The sequence below is a fragment of the Pongo abelii genome, chromosome 7 (assembly GCF_028885655.2).
Source record: "Pongo abelii isolate AG06213 chromosome 7, NHGRI_mPonAbe1-v2.0_pri, whole genome shotgun sequence".
In the NCBI taxonomy this organism is placed as follows: Eukaryota; Metazoa; Chordata; class Mammalia; order Primates; family Hominidae; genus Pongo; species Pongo abelii.
In genome coordinates, this window is record NC_071992.2 from 149,338,576 (window position 1) to 149,358,484 (window position 19,909).

The 19,909-nt window shown below is 45.7% G+C and overlaps 1 protein-coding gene across 1 annotated transcript in view; it reads left to right on the top strand.

Moving 5' to 3' along the window:
- The window catches only part of TG (thyroglobulin), a 276,418-nt gene that overhangs the window by 71,761 nt on the left and 184,748 nt on the right, over positions 1-19,909 (top strand). The window contains exons 26-27 of the mRNA XM_024251255.3: positions 4,052-4,243; positions 11,527-11,694. Of these exons, the coding sequence (XP_024107023.3) occupies positions 4,052-4,243; positions 11,527-11,694 (360 nt within the window). The remainder of the gene's footprint in view (positions 1-4,051; positions 4,244-11,526; positions 11,695-19,909) is intronic.

Below are 19,909 nucleotides of genomic sequence, written 5' to 3' on the forward strand. Positions count from 1 at the left end.
TGTTTGTGTATTTTTCCCTGTGGTCCTTCTTTCACCTAATGCCATCATCCCCACTTCACAAAGAGTTTGCCTGGGAGACTGGAGTCTGGCAGAGCTCGGCTCTCTCTAATCTATGACCAGGGTCACTTGGATCTCTCTAATCTAGTGACTAGGGTCACTCGGATCTCTCTAATCTAGTGACAAGGGTCAATAGGATTTCTGCCACAATCTTTATTCCAATTATTTTTACTATCCTGTTTTTCTTTTTAAATAACAAAACATAGGGATTATTTTCTAAAAATAAAAATCAAAAGAGAACAGTAACCCCTACCCAAAATGTCCTTTAAAATCATGACTTACCCTTTTATGACATTTTTAAAAATGCAATTGTATTTCTGTTTAAGTGTTTTTTTTTTTTTTTTCAACATCACACAGAAAGTCCTAGTGTTTGTTATTTTTATTTTTCCTTTTTGTCTTCTGAAAGTTTATACTTTGGGGAAAATTACAAAGGAAATCAGGAAAATTCCTTGTTGCCAAACTAAATCAAGCGCAGAACTACATTTTGCTTTTTTTGGTTTGTTTTGCTTTTTGGTTTAAAGCAGAAGATGCACCCGGCAGCAGTTCTAGCCCCGGGTGGAGTGGAGGAGGAGGGGAGGAGGAATAAGTTGGGTCTGGCTTCCAACTCCCGCCTCCCTCTTCCTGAATCTGTCTCTGATCAGGAACAACTTCTTTATTTCACTTGAAACTCAGTTTCTCCTCTGTAAAATGGGACTATGTCACAACCGAGGAGGACAGGACACAGTTTCTGAAAGCTGCCCACACACGTCTTCAGCTCCCAGTGGGTAGTTAATCATGTCCATTTCCATCTCTGACCTTCAGTAACCTTCAGTGGGACTAAAGAAAGGGCCAGAGTCTCAGAGCTTGATCTGTCACCCAATACCCTCTGCTGCCTACTCCTACTTAATGTCTGTGGCCTTCAACTTGGGGGATGAGCCATGGCGTCTTTCAGAATCAAAGGATGTCAGTGCCCAAAGGTTCTTTAGAGATTGTCTAGCCCAACCCCTCATCTCACAGATGAGGTCTAGGAAAAGGAACCATCTTACTACATATGACATCAAAGTGGAACCTCCTCTGAGTCTGAAAGGCCTTCCTGGCCTGCTTCATTGTCTAGGCTTCTACTACTGCAGTGCAATAAGCACTTTTGTAGGCACTGTGGATGCATCTGTGAGCAAAACAGAATCATTGATTGATAGGGGAATTGAACCAGCAATAAGATCATCTCAGAGGGCAGTAGGTGCTTGGATGAAAATGAAACAGGACGAGGAGGTAAAGACGGGTATGAGCTGCTTCAGGGTGATCAGGGAAGGAATCACAGAGGAGGGGACATTGGAACTGAGATCTGAAGGATGAAAAGCAGCCCACTGGCCAGGCGCAGTGGCTCACACCAGTAATCTCAGCACTTTGGGAGGCTGAGGCAGGCGGATCACGAGGTCAGGAGATTGAGACCATCCTGGCTAACACGGTGAAACCCTGTCTCTACTAAAAATACAAAAAATTAGCTGGGCGTGGTGGCGGGCGCCTGTAGTGCCAGCTACTCAGGGGACTGAGGCAGGAGAATGGCGTGAACCCAGGAGGTGGAGCTTGCAGTGAGCCGAGATTGCGCCACTGCACTCTAGCCTGGGCAACAGAGTGAGACTCCATCTCAAAAAAAAAAAAAAAAAAAAAAAAAAAAAGCAGCCCACTATGCAAAGCTCTCAGGATAGGTGGTCCTCTCTGCCACCTGCCCTACGTGGAAGATACCAAGGGGAGCTGAGATGTGGCCCTGGACTCCAGAGCAGCGCCGTCCAATGGAACCTTTGGCAGTGATGGAAATGGTCTACAAATCTATGCTGTTCATTAGTTACTCATGACTATTGAGCATTTGGAAGGTTGCTATTGCAATATTAACTTTGATTAACTGACATTGATTTTTAAATAGTCACATAAGGCTATGATTACGGCATCAAACATTGGAGAATCACATGCTGTAGGGGAGGCCGACTCTCTCAAGTAGCTTAAATACAGGGAGAGGGACGGTAGCGGGTTTAGTACAGGCACAAATAGAATGTATGAGAGATCAGGGCAGAGAGAGATGAATTCTAACTGTACAAATGCAGAGATGGACCCTTCAAATAAAGCTGGGCTTTGGTGATGAGTGGATTTGTGTTCGAGGCAGAAGGGGCTGAGTGAGCCAATGCTTGGAGGGAGAAGATGCTGGCTTTTTGGAGATATGTAAAACACCTGCTGAGCATAAGCTAAGTGTCAGGCTCATTGTTGTTCAGCCCTTTTATATACAGTCTATGGTTTTTTGTTTGTTTGTTTGTTTTTTTGAGATGGAGTCTCACTCTGTTGCCCACACTGGAGTGCAATGGCGGGATCTCGGCTCACTGCAACCTCTGCCTCTCAGGTCCAAGGGATTCTCTTGCCTCAGCCTCCCGAGTAGCTAGGACTACAGGCATGCACCACCATGCCCGGCTGATTTTTGTATTGTTAGTAGAGACGAGGTTTCACCATTTGGCCCGGCTGATTTTTGTATTGTTAGTAGAGACGAGGTTTCACCATTTGGCCCGGCTAGTCTTGAACTCCTGACCTCAAGTGATCCACCCACCTTGGCCTCCCAAAGTGGTGGGATTACAGGCATGAGCCACCGTGCCCGGCCCCAGTATATGTTTTTTTAATCAGCTCAATGTCCGTGAGGATTACTTATTATCATCCGCATTGTACAGATGGGAAGCTTGGGAGGCTGAGGATCCAAGGAATTAGGGACTTCCTTGGCAGGGTGCCTCAGATCTGTTTGACCTGAAGCTCGTGCTCTTGGGTCTCACACTGAAAACCTCTCTATGACCTCCAGGTGTGTGAGTCAGATAAGATGTGGTGATCTGCCAGGCTGATGGGAAGTCAGAGTGGTGAAGGGCACAGGCCCTAGTGTTCTGTCCACCACTCACCGGCTGTGTAAACCCTAGCCAGACAGTTTGCATGTCAAGACTTTTCCTCAAATGGAAAATGGGCATAAGAATGGGGCAGACATTTAGGCTATAGTGCTCTATATATCTATCCCTGGAAAATCTCATGTTTGCAAAATGACACTCTAAAATTAACAGGGCTAATTTGAAAACTAGACTTAGGGACGGGAAACCCAAGCCATGCCACTTTTAGGTAGACCAATGGAAAAAAACATTAACAATTCTACTTAAAAATGCTAGAACAGTTTTAAAAAAGATATTTTGAATTCATAATAAAGAAATGCTTCTGAAAATGTAAAAGGGCAAGGTAGCTTGATGGGGAGGGTGTAAGGAAGGGTTGAGGCTGCTGAGTTATGGAGACAAGGGCTGCTTGCACAAAGGGAAGGGAAAACTCTGCAATGGTCACTTTGAAGACAGCCCCTGGGTGGGGCCAGTTTCAGGCAAGAGGAAGAATGTGGGATCATGGGTATTGTGTACAGTCCTGAGTTCTTGCAGTTTGTTGCATTCAGCTGCGTTTGTCTACAGAGCATTCCTTTAATGATGTTTGGTGGCACAAGGCAATGACATGCTCAGAAAACTGTAGATAGTGCAAGCAATGTGACTTCAGCATTACAGTGGCCAAGCTTCCCTACCACATGTTTAAACTAATTTGTGTGACAGAAACATGTGTGATAGCAGAGCAAGGCAGCGAAAATCAAATGAAACCACGTAGGTAGAGCATGTGGCATGGGGTCTGTGTATATACTTACAGCTCAATACATATTTGCTGGTAATAATAAACATAAAAATATATGGCCATTTTCTACACATACCCTTTGGACCCTTGAAGATGTGTTGGGCATTTGTCCCGATCTCCTGGGTTTGGGGCCATGGCCTTGGCTGGCCCTACCCTCTTCATGCACAGGCACATCCAGAAGCTTTGTGGCACAGAGAGCATCTCATCTTGGCCCACACGCTGCCTCGAGCACAGTTGCAGCTAAGTCAACAAACTGTCCTATGAGATCAGTAAGCTCTGTCCAACTCTGCCATGTTTTGAGGTCTTTTAAAATTTTGTTCTGCCTTTCCCCCAGGCCAAGGATCCACCACAACACTTCAGAAAAGCTTTGAACCCACTGGTTTCCAAAACATGCTTTCTGGATTGTACAACCCCATTGTGTTCTCAGCCTCAGGAGCCAATCTGACTGATGCTCACCTCTTCTGTCTTCTTGCATGCGACCATGATCTGTGTTGCGATGGCTTCGTCCTCACACAGGTCCAAGGAGGTAATGTTGGCGGTGAGAGCCAGGGCCTAACAAGGGATGAGGAGCACACAGGGATGCAGAAGCCAGGACACACAACATGGAGCTGCATGGGGAGTACAGTGTGAGTGCCTACACCCAAATAGAAGGCTATAGTCAAGTACACAATACACACATGATACTCACATTCACATTCCACATGTCACATACTGTGCTGGCCCCTTCACCTTGTAATACTGGTTTATTCCTTTCTACTGTCTTTAAGGGACATATTGCAAGCTCCATTTTACACACTGAGAAACTAAGGCTCAGATAATTTAAATCATTTGCTCATGTTCAGACACCTTGAAAAATGATAGAGCCAGGATTTGACCCAAGTTGTGTCTTCCACAGCACCTTACTGTCACTTGTGAAGCCAGGACTGGACATACTTGGTCAAAAAATGTTAGCTCATTCCCATATCTCACCATCATTCATTCAACAATGATCTATTGGGTACCCACTGCATACCAGGTCCTGTGATCAATAGGCCTATCATTTTCAATAGAATCTCAGCAATGGAGATGCACTTCTGTTTATGGAAATAAATTCATGTACTCAAGAGTGTAGCCTAGTGGTTAAGAACGGACTTTGGTGTTATGGAGCTGGGTTCTAGTCACTGCTGTCACTTTCTAGCTGTGTGATCTTGGACACGTTACTTAAACAAAGTTGCACTTCCCTTGTTTATAAAATAGAAATAATGATACTTTCTATTGGACTACTTGTTATAAAGATAATGAGTGCAAAATGCTGCATATAGATTTGGCTCCTGGTGTGCCATTGATTGACTAAGAGGGTCTTAACTGTTTTATATGAAAACCAATCCTATTTCTCCTTAGCAGCATCAAACTATAACTGTTTTATATGAAAACCAACCCTATTTCTCCTTAGCAGCATCAAACTGTAAGCCACTATGTGACTGGCCACATTAAATTTATGAAAAATTCTAAAGATTAGAAAAAATTGAAATAGTCTGATATGTCTTGTTATGGTTCTCACTTAAGTCAACAGGAGACTCTAACTGATCACCATATATGTGCAATTGAATGTGCTAGGCATTACAAACAGATGAAAAGGACTTAGGGTCTGGTGGGAGAGGCAGTGTGCACCGTGAAAGGGGAATAAATGGCCTTTACTCATTTATTCATCGCTGCTGGCATTCAGCAAACATGTTTGGAGCACTACTCGGCATGAGGCTCGAGAACTAGGCAGTGTGAGATGCAAATGCCTGATGAGGTAGAGACGTAGAAGTCTTGGAGTGTGAAGGAAGGGGATAACAACAGGGAGGTCAGGGAAGGCTACCAGGAAGAAGAGGAACTTGGACCAGGCTTTGTGGAATGAGCAGTATTTAGATGACAGAGTGGGAGGATTCGGTTCAGAGTGGGTGTCATTGTGAGCTGAGCTAGAGACAGAGAGACCCCCAGTTTTCTGAAGACTATTAACTGAGACATGGAGCTGATCAGGAAGCAGGTGTTTTTTGGTATCACCTCGAGGACTGTTGCTGCCTCCAGCATCTACACAATATCCTCACCAGGCTCAGGGTAGAGGGTGTCTCCTTCTGAGAAGGACTAACCCTGCCTCCTGGGTACAAGAGCTCCTTGTCTTACCTTTGCAGGGCAATGCCTGATACAATTTGGATGTTTGTCCCTCCTCATCTCATGTTGAAATGTGATCCCCAGTGTTGGAGGTGAGGCCTAGTGGGAGGTGTTAGGTAACAGGGGTGGATCTCTCATGAATGGCTTGGTGCTGTCCTTGTGACAGTGAGTGAGTTCTTGCAAGATCCTTAAAAGTATATGCCACCTCCCCCTCTCTCTAACTCCTGATCTCCTGTAACATGCCCGCTCCCCGTTCACCTTCTGTCATGAATGTAAGCCTCCTGAGGCCTCGCCAGCAGTAGATGCCAGCACCATGTTTCTTGTACTATCTGCAGAATCATGAGCCAATTAAATCTCTTTACTTTATAAATTACCCGGCCTCAGGTATTTCTCTATATTATTGCTAGAACAGCCTAGTACAATGCCCCTGCCCTCCTTCCTGCTCTCCACCTGTCACCAGCCCAGTGTTTTCCAGGGCTCCCCAGCAGGAGGCAGATACAGTGTTCTTAGCCCTTCTCCCTTCTTAAAATCCAACACATGCGTGGCACCACAGAGTCCTTGACCTCCGACCTTCCCTCGAGTGCCTCTCCGGTTGCTCTCCTTCTCTACCACAGCCAGACCCTGCAAGCTGAGACCCTGTCTCACCCCCAAACTGCTTCTACCAGCTCTCCAGTCACCAGGGGCATCTTCTGGTCCTCCGAAGGCATGTTGTCTCTGGCAGCTGTCACTGTTTCCTGCTGTCCAGTTCTTTCGACCTTCTCCTCTCCTGACCTCCAAGATGCCCTTCTCTTGCTCCTTAAACTATGCCTTCTCTTCTCCTTCAGCTTTCTGGGTTGAATCCTTAGATATGGATAGGTCCCACCTCCAACTCTTGTGGGTCTTTGTTCTGGGTGTGACCTCTCTGCAGAGGTCGACATCCATACACTCATCTGCTGTCCAGATATATCCTCTTGGACATCCGTTAGGAATCTCAAAGTCAAATGAATGGGTAGTTTTTACCCTAAACCAGCTGATCTCAGTGAAGGGCACCTGAGCCACCTGAGCCACAGACCTGGGATCATGCTGAATGCCCCACAGCCCTCTTCCCTTCTGTGAAGCTGTCACTCCAATTTCCTGTTGCTTTCTTATTATTTTGTTTGAGATCGAGGTGTATTCCATCCCTGTCACGTCAGTCTACATTTAAGCCTGTATTATTATTTTCTTGGCACCTGTACCAGTCTCTTAATTGGCCTCTCACCACCAACCCCCACCTACTTAACTAGATTCCCCATCCCATCCTCCAAGTCATCCTATTCAACTTTAAGCTCTCCTTGTGATTTCCTCTTCCTGGAGTACTATTTTGTCCCTTCTCTTTGTATCCAAGTCCACATATCCATCTCCCTGGTGGATTCGAACTCCCCAGGCTATGAAAGAGTTATTTATCCTCAGCCTTTAGGACAGCCATGCTTACTGTAGGTGCAGAGGAATGCTGCTGAATTGGGCAGACCCCAAAGTGGGGAAGTGACCTGCCAGATACCCATGTTCCAGTGGTCAGCAAAGGGAACTCGGCTTTCCTGACTTATGACATAGACACTTGTGCTGTACTCCCCCTCCCACCCCCACCGTTTCCACCTCCTCCTCTCAGGTCCAGAGGGAGAACAGGATAATTGTTAATTGCTAGACTCTGAAGACAAGTGAATATTGCATTGAAAACATGTAATAAGTGTTTTGCCCCATTCAGAGAGATAAATTAAGACTTTCTGAAATCTTGAATCATGTGTAGGTTTAAATGAGATAAAGAGAAGAGGGAAGGTGATGTTAAATGGAAAGAATAGCATATGCAAAGTCCCTGTGGGAAGAGGGTGCAGGATAAAGAAGAGATGCCTAGAGGAAGCCGTGGTCCCTGGAGCAGAGAGTACAAGGCCAGAGGTTTAAGGGGCGGGAGGGAGAGGCCGGGCCACAGTGAGGAGAACCTTGTAGGTGGCGTGAATAGTTGTTTTATTCTAATGACAACTAGAAACCCCTGAATGTTTTAAGCAAGGAAGTGTCATGATCAGATTTGAACTTTGACATGAGCGCTTGTCATGTCATGGCTTGAATATGGAGAAGGTTGTGGCTAGGGGTCAAAGTAGATACAGAGTTGAGTTAGAAACTGTCGCAGTAGTCCAGGGTAGAAGGTATGGTATCCTGGGCTAGGGCTATTGCAGTGGAGAGGGGGAATAGAAGACAGATATAAAGCATTCGCAGGAGGCAAATTCAATAGGACTTTGAATTTGGGGGTTGAGGAAGAGGTGTCAATGATTGTTCTTGGGAATCTAGCTTGTTCACCTGTTGTGTGGCAAAGAATGAAAGAGATTGGATGTCCAATTTGGCGACGGGAGAGGGAGATTTAGGAAGGCCGTGGGTCCATGTGGGGTATACTAAGTTTGAAGTGACTTTTGATACATCCAAAAAATGTCAGCTGAGTTTTTAGATGCAAAGATCCAGAGCTCAGAAGGGAAGTGTGGATGGGAGATATAAATGTGTAAATTACAGCTTCGAGGTGGTGTCAAATGTGTGGATATGAATGCGGTTTTCTAGGAGGAGGGTGCAGAATGAGGAGATAAAGGGGAATGGAGCTGATCTTGATGAACAGCTACATAACAGGTAGAGAATATGCAAAGAGATAGAGAAGGAGCAGCCAGAGGGGGAGAAGGAGATGGGGATAGTGGATCCTCGCGAAAGCTAGGGTGGGAGATCGTTGCATGGTGAGGAAGTTGTTAACAGTCTTGAGTGCTGCTGAGAGTTCAAACAAGGTGATTCCTGAAAAATGCTGAGTTTAGCTCACAGTGGTTGAGGTGGCTAAAATGAGAATGTTTTGTTGGAGGCGTGGGGCAGGAACACAGATTGGAATGAGCTGATTCCTAAAATTCCTTCTACATTTAATGTTCTATGATTATGTGATGTGGATTCCTGTTAGTGTTTAGATAGGAAAAATATGTTACACACACACACACACACACACACACCCACCCTATATTTGTCTTGATGTATATCTATATTTAGAAACAACATAACTCAAATCCAGGATTCCTCTTTGAACTAAATGTATTTTCTGAAGATACCACAATTTCCCCAGATGCACGATGACTCACCAGACCATATGATTTTTTTCAAGCTGGAAAGGTTGATTTCATTTTCCTTAGGATCATATATGGAAGAATGTTTTTGTTCCGTGGAGCGGTAAGCCCACAAAATCCTTTTTTTCCATGATATTTCTGGCGGGCAGCTTGCTTGCTTTTCCCTCCAAGTTTAACCTGTGATCTGTGAATTATGTTGAACTAAACACTCACCTTGCAATGCTGAAAGTCAAGCCTTCTTTGAGATACACATAAAGTATCAGGCAGATGTTTTCCCCAGTCTTGTCCAGTGGGCAAATCTGGAGTTTTAACTTATGAAGCTTTGGCTGGATCTGCTGACGACCAGGAACAGAATTCCGCTGCATCCTTTACCACAGCCTGGAAAGTCATTTAGCTCTGGTGGATTCCTCTCCTTCCCCTCCTTTCCTTTCTCCCCTCCCAACAAGTCTCCAGCCTTCTCCAATCTCCACCCCTCCATGGCTTTGTTTCCACTGAGAGTTATTAATGAAAATTCATGGGGCTTCTGAACTACATTTTAGTGGAGACTGCTTGGAAGTGGGGCTCTGAGGGCCTTGAATGGCCTCAGGGTCACAGGAGTGCAACTGAAGCTAAGCTGGCAATATATGACCAGCAAAGTGACTTCCAGCCTCTCCCTGGCCCCCACCTCTCAGGCACAGCCTTCTCAGGGACATTTGGCACTAGTTAAAGAGGAAAGCTGCATGGGTTTCTTTACTGAGGTCTGAGAGCAAAAGGAAAAATGCACTCTGCCTCTTGTTAATTCCATCATTCTGTTTCCGGGCTTTCAAGCGAGCCAGACCACAGTGATCAGCCTTCCTCGAACTCTCCCGGGCTCTGAGTGTGCCCCTTGCTGGTGCCGCCCTCACGTTCCACAGCCGGCCCTCAAGCCTGCAGCTTGCTGAGGCTCTTGCTGCCTGCTGGCCATTCCACAATTTCCTAGCTCCTAGAAAAACCATTCTTCCTTTCTGTGCCTCAGTTTCCCCATCAGTAAAACGAGGTGGTCTAACTAGGTCAGTGATTGTCCATGGTGCTCTTTACAAACATGTATGTCCAAATGCACTCCGCCCCATACACATGACCTACCAAGTCAGAAAGTCTGTGGTTGATACCTAGAAATGAGCATTCTCAAAACCCTCCCTGCATTTCTGATGTCATCAGTCTAAGCATCCTTGTTCAGAAACCACCGTATGAGATGACCTGGAAGGCCACTTAAAAAAATTCAGAGATTCACTGCTGCTGGTTTTTTAACTACTGCGGTTTAACAGTGGCCAGCAGAAGCGAAAAGGACACAATGTGAAATTTTTAAGCCAGACATCCATGAGTCACCTACTCTGGGGAAATTTTGGAGATAGAATTGTTTTGAACTAGATCCAGATTAGACATAAATTAGGAAATGAGAATGAGGAATGGAGTAGGAGTTGTGGGATAATATATTGCTCTTTTTTTTTCCAGAAGAGTCTGAACAACTCTACTCCCTAAAAGCTTTATTTATCCAAATGGCATAGATATAAATTTATAAATCTGAATATCCTCAAGCAGCTTAATTAACTTACATGAGACTCAGTTTCCTCATCAGTAAAATGGAGATAGTAATGTCTATAAGAATTAAGGGAATTAATATACTTAAAGACTTACCACAGTGGCTGGCACATAGCAGATATAAAAAAACGTGTGAGTTACTTGAATGTATCCAGCTAAAATCACTATCAAATTCCATTACCTTGGGAGTAGGTCTTTCCGATGCTAAACAAAGTCATAATTTTTGGGTAGCTTTTTAAAATTCCGAGTCAGGAGACATATTCAAGATAAAAGAGTCCAATGTCATCTCCCCTAGTTACAGATTTCTCTCCACATATCCTAGGCATATGGACACACAGTCTCTGCTTGGATATGTCCAAAGACGAGGAGCTCACTTCCTAATAGGGTAATATGTGTCATTGGTGCATAGGTCTTAGTTTTTAATAGTTTCTTACTCCATCCCCCCAAAAAAAATAGTTTCTTACTTTGAATCTAAGTACTCCTTTATGAGCCCCTTCAAGGTTGATCACGTGTGTGTGTATGTGCATGTGAGAGAGCGAGAGTGAGAGTGAGAGTGACAGCGAGAGCGAGAGAGAAAGAGAGAGAGTGAATATGACGGGAAATGAGGCAGAAGGGGAGGAGAAAAAGGAAGAGGAAACTGAAGCAGCAGCAGCTCAGGAAAATCACTCTGTTCAGCAGGTGTAGACCATGGTGACTGAGGATTCTGGCAGTGATGCCCCCAGGATGTTGGAGGTGCTGTTAGTGCTGTGGACGCCATGAAAGAAAGCTCTCATAGGGAGGGAAAGGATCCGTAGGCTTGAAGGTGGCCCTTCCCTTGGAAATTTGCCAATAAGACAAGTGCAGGAATCACAGGCAGGATTGTCTCAATTTAAAACCAGGCTCTTGAATTCTAGTGTCTATGTCTTCTCCTGAGATGCTGTCACCTATCTTAATCTGCAAATGCTCTCAGGGGACAGAGAAGAGTCTCTAAAGGTCCCCCTCCATCACATTGACCTCTCCTCCCTCTTGTGATTCTCAGGTGATGTCATCTGTGGGTTGCTGAGCTCACCTAGTGTCCTGCTTTGTAATGTCAAAGACTGGATGGATCCCTCTGAAGCCCGGGCTAATGCTACGTGTCCTGGTGTGACATATGACCAGGAGAGCCACCAGGTGACATTGCATCTTGGAGGCCAGGAGTTCATCAAGAGTAAGTCTTTGCCATTTGTCCATATTCTTTCAAAATTACTCTTCCCACCAGCAAGGCCCTCTGCTACTTTCTTATGAGCCCTCCTTGTGGCCTGAGGAGCTTATAATTCTGAAAAGAAAACTTTACCAATCATACTGGATGGAAACAACCCTAGCATTTCAGCAGAACTCTATGGGAAGCATCCATTTAGCTCCTCAGATTGCAGGTGGACTGTGGGCAGGATGGCCCAGCAGGGCAAGTCTGCTGCTCTCAAGAATCTTGGGGTTAGCTGGCAATTGATGGATTTCGTCTAGTCTTGGTTGGCACATCTGGGCCCTGCTCTATGAGTTTCTCATCCTCCTCCGGAGGAACGTACTCTTCTGTAGATGGCAGAAGCAGGAACAAGGAGAAATAAGCAAGGCCTCTGTTGGTGGAGCTCAGATCTGTCACGTTACCATTTCTGCCTCATCCTATTGGATAAAGCAAATCCCATGGCCAAACAAGAGACAAAGGGTGGGAAACAGACTCTGCTCCTTTAGTGGGGGGAACTGCCAAGTCATGTGCAAATTGTATGACTACAAAGAAGGATGGAAAACTGGAGCCTGAAATGCAATCTGTCCCCCAAACTAATGCCCATCCAGGCATATTTTCCCCCTCTATAAGTTAAGAAATTCCAGGTTTACCAAATGTACTGCCCACTCTAGTGATGGGTGCAGGGGACAGCGGGCTCCATTGCATGGACTCAACTAACAGAAATAACCATTGGGCTTTCTCTTGCCCCTTCTTTCTCTTGGAAGCTCTTTTCTACAAACATATAAACATTATAGTGAGGCTGCATCTCTGCGATCATCTGCCCCAGCCTCTCAGTTTCCAGAGAGGGACAGTTAGTGCCTGAGGCCCCCCCCCAGCCAGTGGCATCTCCTGTCTACCTTCACAGCTCTGCACTGCCTCTCCCGGCAGACCCCCATCAGGAAAAAGTGGATGCCCACTCTGTGCTGGGCTAGGGACTGGCCAGCCATGTACCACTGATGTGATCAAGAAAGACAGGACCAGCACCACCATCACTGGAAGCTGGTTAGAAATGCAGAGTCTCAGGCCACACCCCAGCCCTCAGGGTGGGTCCCAGGAATCTGTGTTCTAACAAGTGGTCCAGATAATGCTTATGTAGCACTGATGGCTTGAAAGTTTCCTTCCATTGCTGAGAGTCTGAGTTATGATGAAGATGGGGCCAACTGCTCCTTTCGTTCTTCCAGCTCCAGAGTGAGGTTGAGGGGAAGCCCTGCTCCTCGTTGTCTATTTATCTGCCAGAACCTGAACTGGGAAAGCACCTCCATGCTTCCACTCCACCTTCTGAGTTGAGAGCAGTGAAGGCATGTGCAGGTGCTGACTAGATAGGCTGAGCACCTGATGTGAGAGGGTCAGTGGGGTTCTTTTTGTGGGAACCCTTGGGTGCTTATGTTGCTGCAGGAAGTGGTCTCCGAAAGGCTGGCAGAGGCTCTCTCCTGCCTCCCAGGGAAGCTTCTGAGACTCACACCTTTATATCCTGCATTTCTCAGGGTTCCAATGGCAGAGCATTCCATGTCACCTCCTCCAAGAGCCGTCCCTGACTACCCACAGGGCTTAGTGCTTCCTCGACTACAGAGCTTCATGGATGCTCTGACCATTCCTTTGTTAGGCAGTGCAGTCAGCAGCGTGCCACCATTGCACATTTGCCTGTCTGTGGAAGGTTTGTCTGTGATGTTAAATCCTAGCTTTGGACACCACTTGTGTGACCTGGAGTAGGTCAATGAATGTTTTCAGGCCTAATTGCCTGTCTATATAATGACAGTAATACCAGTACCCATCTCACGGGGTTGGGAGGATGAAAGGAGAGGATATAACAATAAAAAAATAAAGATAATAGAAATTACTTATGTAGCACACCCTCTGAGGCAGCCCTGCTCTGAGGCCTTGACCTATACTCACAAGTCCTCAACACAGTGCTTCAAGGGAGGCACTCTTATTATCATTGTCCCCGTTTGCCAGCTGAAGACACTCAGGCACATAGCTGTTAGGGGACTTCCCTAGGTCTTAGAGCTTGTAAATAAGAGGGCTGGGATCTGAAGCCCGGCGTTCTGGCTCTCTCACTGCCATTCTTAACCACTCCTCTGTATGGGCCCTTGCAGATCAAGAACTAGCAGAGTTCCTGATCTGTGGTATTGATATTAGATGGTGTTATCATTATTTTTTCAATTTGTCATTGTTTTCTGTCATATTTTAAAAACTGAATTGTGTTTCATTAATTTCTGGATTCCCACCATTGAGCTATGCTTTATAATGATGGCATAGAAAAAGACACATGTATCTGTGAGTGCATGGTCACCAAATTCTGAAATAAAAATCTCAGAATTTGGTGGAATTCTGTGAAGCATAAATAGTTTCTTCTGGGGTCGATAAAATCAAATCGCTTATTTATATGATGGGTAGTAAACATATGGTATTCATTACTCCAAGAGGTAGCACAGGGTGAACACAGGCATTTCAAGAAAGACATATGATATATTCATGGCAGTAAATCCAGAGTGAATTGCTCAACCCAGAGCATGTGCTTGGTATGTGCCCAAGAAATGAGAACTGTGCCCTTGTCTGGCCTCCCAGAGTAGTGGTTACCAAAAGACTTTTGAAATGTTTGTTTTTTTCAGTGCCCTGTATGTGTGTGTGTGTATTGTGGGTGAGGGCAAGACTTTAAGAAGTGTGCACTGTGATAGGGATTTCAGGCAGCCTTGATACTCCAAATTGGAGGTTGCCCTATACAAAGGCTGACTAGGAGGCTACCTCCAACTGAAGGCAACAGGGCACAGATATTTCCTCTTCAAAATAAGAGGTCAGCCTCTTAGTACGATTAACCCCTGGAGGTGAGAGGGAGGGAGTGTAATAATTTAAATTCTAACTACAGTGTGAAGAACTGATAGATACCCTTTTCCAACAACAGATATTGATGGAGGAAAAGAGGAGGATTCTGGGTATAGGAACAGTTGCAGGGGAGGGCATGGAATGATTTGAAAGAACATAGGGAGGTGCTAGGGACAATAAAGACAAACTCCATCCCCACTAAACTTGATTGGGGAGTGGCCTCTTCCTCCCAGTTTAACAGTAGGATAGATGGTTGTGAAGACAGACTCTGGAATCAGGCCCTGGAATTTGAATTCCAGTGTGAATATCTCCTCAATGTGTGGCCCTTCTAGGCTTTGGTATTCCCAATTATACAGTGAGGATAATGGTGGACTCTGACTCTTCAGGTAGTTGAGAGGATTAAAGAAGAATGTGTGTGGAGCAGCAGAGTGGTGCTGAGCACGGCAGGCTCGTGGTGAACACTGGAGATGTGGCACAAAGGGCTGGGAGTGAAAATGCCTGGAATTGAGCCTGGCTTTTCCCCTAGCTCTGTGACCTTATTCAAGACATTTGACCACCTTCAGCCTCAGGGCCTCCGTCTGTGCAATGGGCGCATTCGTTCACAGATTACTGAGTGAAGTGCTGGCAGGCTTCCCAGGCTGTCAAAGAATGCCTTGTTCTCTGGTCCCTGGTTCCCTAACAGCACACCCAATAGAGGCATCCATGGGACTTCTGGGTGCAGACATCTGCTTTCATCAATTCACTGGTACTATCAGGCTATGGTTCAACACATGACCTGGGTAATGCAGAATTGGCATTTCTTTTTAAAGGACAAATGAATTGATTGCCAGGTGTAGGAAATCACAACCCAAGAGAACACAAATTCAAGTAGTAAATATATCAATATCTGCACTGTATTATACAAAGTACTTTCACGTACAACTCAATCGATCCTTTGGGCACTCTGGTGAGGCAGTTGGTTATATCACAATTTCACTCATGAGAGTGAAGTTTGGAGCTATGACGTGACACGCTTTAAGAAACAATCTTTGCGTTAGTGCCATGGCTGGGGCTCAAGCCTTCAGCTTAGGAGATCAGTGCTATCTTGTGGAAGCTCTCTACCCACTCCTCGTTGCCACCTTTTGCTTCCACCATCCTATGTGCAATTTACTGGAAGTGGAAAGTGCTTTGGAGTTCTCCTTGTTATTGTGCCAGAAAAATTAAGGAGTCTCCAGTAACTGAGTGTGTCACTCCTCAGACATCACTTTGGGGCCAGCTATGCTCCAGATATTGGGTTATTAATGCCTGCTAATGGGATATTCTACTTCAAGGATTTTACAGGGCTGTTGGGAGAAGGGAACAGAAGATTCAGGAAAGCTGTAGGGTCAACTGTGAGTTGCAGAGGGGAGCTGGGAGATGTGCAAACAGCTTTGGAGGAGGTGAGTTGGTGGGGAGCCCTTCCCCAGGTTGGAGCAGCCCTTGTGTTTCCTCCTCCCTCCCTCATATCCTGAGCAGCTGCTGGGTGGATGTGAGGGTGAGGTGACCTGGCCAGGTCCAGAGGCAAAGATGGGGACAGTGGTTTCTGTTCTTAAGGAGCTCACAGGCTAGATGGGGTGAGAGATACAGAGATTATTAAATACAGCAGGCCTCCTGTTTGCCCATCTTAGAGGACTGACAAGGATAGTAGGAACACAGAATGTCCCCTTAGCATATCCTTTCCTGTTTGGTAAGGATTCAGGTCACTTGCCACACAGAAGTTAGGACTGACTTCTAACACCAGCCCCCAACAAACAAACAATTATACCCCAAACAACTAATCCCACAAAACACCTGGAGGCTATTTTTATCTAATTTGGAGACACAGCACCTTTTGCTGTGAGGTTTCTCTTTCCTGCCATCAGCAATGAGTGATGGCTGAGAATATGAGATTTTGCTTCACCTTGGTAACTGGGTTGACATGTGTTCTCCAGAGAGAAATCCACTCAGGATCTGGATCTCCCAAATTTCCAATGAGCATTTCTGAGTGTATTCAACTATTTGCTGCTGGCTGGGTCAACCCTCTTATTTGTCAGAAAAACATCTTAGAAAGCTCTGGGGCTGCATATGGCTAGTTTTTGACAAATCTTGAAGTGCAAATGAATGGAAAAAAGGCAGATTAAATGTCCCCTAATGCCACACAGATGTAAAATTTGATAGAAAAAAAAAAAGTCTTGGCAGAAATACTACTGGGTTCATCCTGAATCCAAAAGGCTTGATGTTGAGTGATTGTGAGGCTTTGCCTGATGCCTGGTGTTCAATTTATAGGGGTCTGTTTTATGTCAGTGATTGTCATTAACATGGGGTGCCAGGACCTCAGTGGAGAAAGTTACAATATACCTGTGGTACTCATTGCAACCAGATGCATCTAGATTAGATGGCTGATGAATGCCTAGAAATAAGATGAGTCATTTAAAAAGGGCCCTACAGTTATTAGTTACTGCTGTCACAGGTTGTGCGTTGCCATGTGCTTAGTGCTATGTTTGTGTCTTAGTTTATAGTTTGGATTCCCCCAGAATCAACCATGAGACAAAGATTCAGGAGTGTCATTTAAATAGGAAGGACAAGGAATATGAACAGAGTCTCAGGGGAAGTAACACAGAGAAGACACAACAGCCAATAAAGGGTGGACTCTGAGGCCGGTTGTACTTAATTCCCTGGATCAGTGCAAAACACACTTCAGAACGACCCCGCCAGCTGGGCCAAGGAACAGGGTGTGTACCCAGTGGTGCTGCAGAGGACTTGGCTGACAATTGCAGGGAGGGCAGCAGCTCCTAGCCCATCCATCCTGCCACTGTGCCAAGGGCAGCTGTGGCTTTCTGCAGCTCCCTCAGAGCCCCGGGCATAGACCAGCAGTTCATGTTGCATATGTCATTTCCACTCATCATCTAAGACCTGGAGAGAAATGGCATTTTCTCCATTTACTGAGGGGGAGAGTAAGGCATAGGAACTCAAGGGAACTTCCTCAAGGTTATTCAGCTCACCAGTAGCACAGCTCAGGTTTCCTTTATTCCACGATCATATGATCGTTATTGAGATCTGCTTCACGCTGGGAAGTGGGATGTAGAGATCCTGATATCTGCCTCCTGTTAGGGAAGCTCACTGTCTAGCAGAGGGGCAAGGGAAACACATGACCTCCTGAGGCGAGTGCCACTGTATTGGTACAGCTGAGCAGGCCTTGGTTCCCCTGAGGCTAGGCACCATCTGCTGGGAAGGACCCTGGGAGACTCCATCCTTATATCAATGCCTCTAGGACCTACAGCAGCCATTCTGAACCTACCTAACCCACACTGGAGGCCCAGGAGTGTCAGCTGATTCTTCATAATGGTCATCTTTGGTGGCTGGAGGTCTTTCCCCCCACAAGTCACTAGTGGATTGTAATGAAAGCAAGTCTCCAAATTCTGCCACACATCCAAGCAGTTATTAGCAAACAGGCCCAGAAACTGTCGCGACCTGTCACCTGTTCAGTGACCCCAGTGAAGCCCCATCTTGCTATCCTTGGCACCTTGTTGGAAAGGTTTATTTAAGACATAACCAATACTATTCTCACAGCTGAACTCAACTCACCTTCTTGTCAAAATCAGATGAACAAGAATCCTTCAGATCCGTGACTGATCACAGACCCGTCTTGAATCAAGCCACGGCTTTAGGGCTATTGGGCTCAGGAATCTGTCACAATCTCTTCCTGCCAGCATAGGAGTGACACTGTGATACATTTAGCCAAGCCATATGTTTTGAATGCTATGAATCTGACCAATAAATATGTACTTATTTCCAGCGTTCATTATGCTAATTAACAAAGCCCGGTGGTGGTGGTGTTAACTGGGATAAAGAGTTGATGTATCTGTGACTTCTTCCTGGAGGGCGGGGCTCCTGGACAGCAGCTTTTCTGTGCCACGTGACCACTCCTAGAGTGTGCTTTTCCGTTTAGGATCCTGTCCAGTTTAATCTGAGGGTGTGGATTAAAATTGACTGCCACAGACGCAGTGCATGATTGCTTCAGAAGTTTTCTGAGTAAAGACCACGCCACACCCAGCAATGCTGGAGAATAGGCTCTGTGCCCAGACCCTCAAGTTCTCAGTGTGTTTGTGCTCCTCCAGACTTGATCACAGGGGCAGCGACCCTGATTCAGGGGCTGGAGGCCTGTGTGTGTAGAAGGGATATTCTAACTCAGTTATTGTGGAAGAAATGAAAGTATTTTCTAGGCAGTCAAAACTGTGATCATTTATCAGGGAAGAGGTGGAATGATACTTGCTTGCGTTCTGTGTACCTTCTTATTCTATTCTATTAGGGAAATTTTGGGGAATGGAGTAAAGGGTCAGAAGTCTGTTTAGGAAAACTAATTCGGGGCTAACCTGATGCGTGGGAAGGCAATGTTCTGTGTTTATTTGGTGGTCTCTGAGTATCATTCATTGTTTTGTTCTCCCTCCTTCATTTATCCTTGCGTTTATTTATATACTGAACACCAGTTCTGTGCCAAGAATTGTGCTGGGGGAGTGGACGATATAAAGAGGGGACTTACAGTGTATCCAGGAATCTGGACAGTAACTACCAGGCATGAGGGGAGAGAAAGAGAAGATCTCTGAATACTGCAAACTCAGAGGAGGGGGTCATGTGACCAGCTGGAGAGCTCAGGAAAGCCTTTCAGGAGGCAGTGATGCAGAACCTGATTCTTAAAGAATGAGTAGAGGTCAATGAAGTGAAAGAGAACAGGGTTCTAGGCAGAGAGAAAAATGCATGCAACGACGCAGAGGCCTGACAGCAAGCATTCAGTGTGACTCGGGAGGTGGGCACTTTGGAGACAGATCAGGGCAGGAGGCTGCTCAGCTGTCATGAGCCAGATTGCAAGGAACTGAATTCTGACATCCTTGTAGCTCCTGCAGGACCAAAGGTAGGTTTGTCTTTCAGAATGAGTACCTGGGGGCTATGTGGCTGAGGGATGGGAGTGGACCAAGGTCAAAGCCTGGGTGGGGATTAGCTAAAGCCTAATGGAGTTAGGAGATGTGGTAAGACTTGAGCTGAGAGGAAGAGTTCGGAGGAGAGGAAATATTAAAGAACTGTTTAGGGACTAGTCTGAATGGATATGGAGACTAATGGAGAAGGAGTCAAGGATGACCCAAGAAGAAGATGGTCCTATTAACTGATTTAGAAAGCAGGAGGAAGTGAGTTTGGGTGTAGAGATGGGAATGAGAGATGAGTAAGATAAGAGAAAGAAGGGCAACATTCGTTCTTTTACCCAGTATTCTCTATGTATTCCTACGGAGACTTGGGAATCATATTAATAATGAAGACCACCAAGGGGTTATAACCTTCCTTGTGCTGATTGACA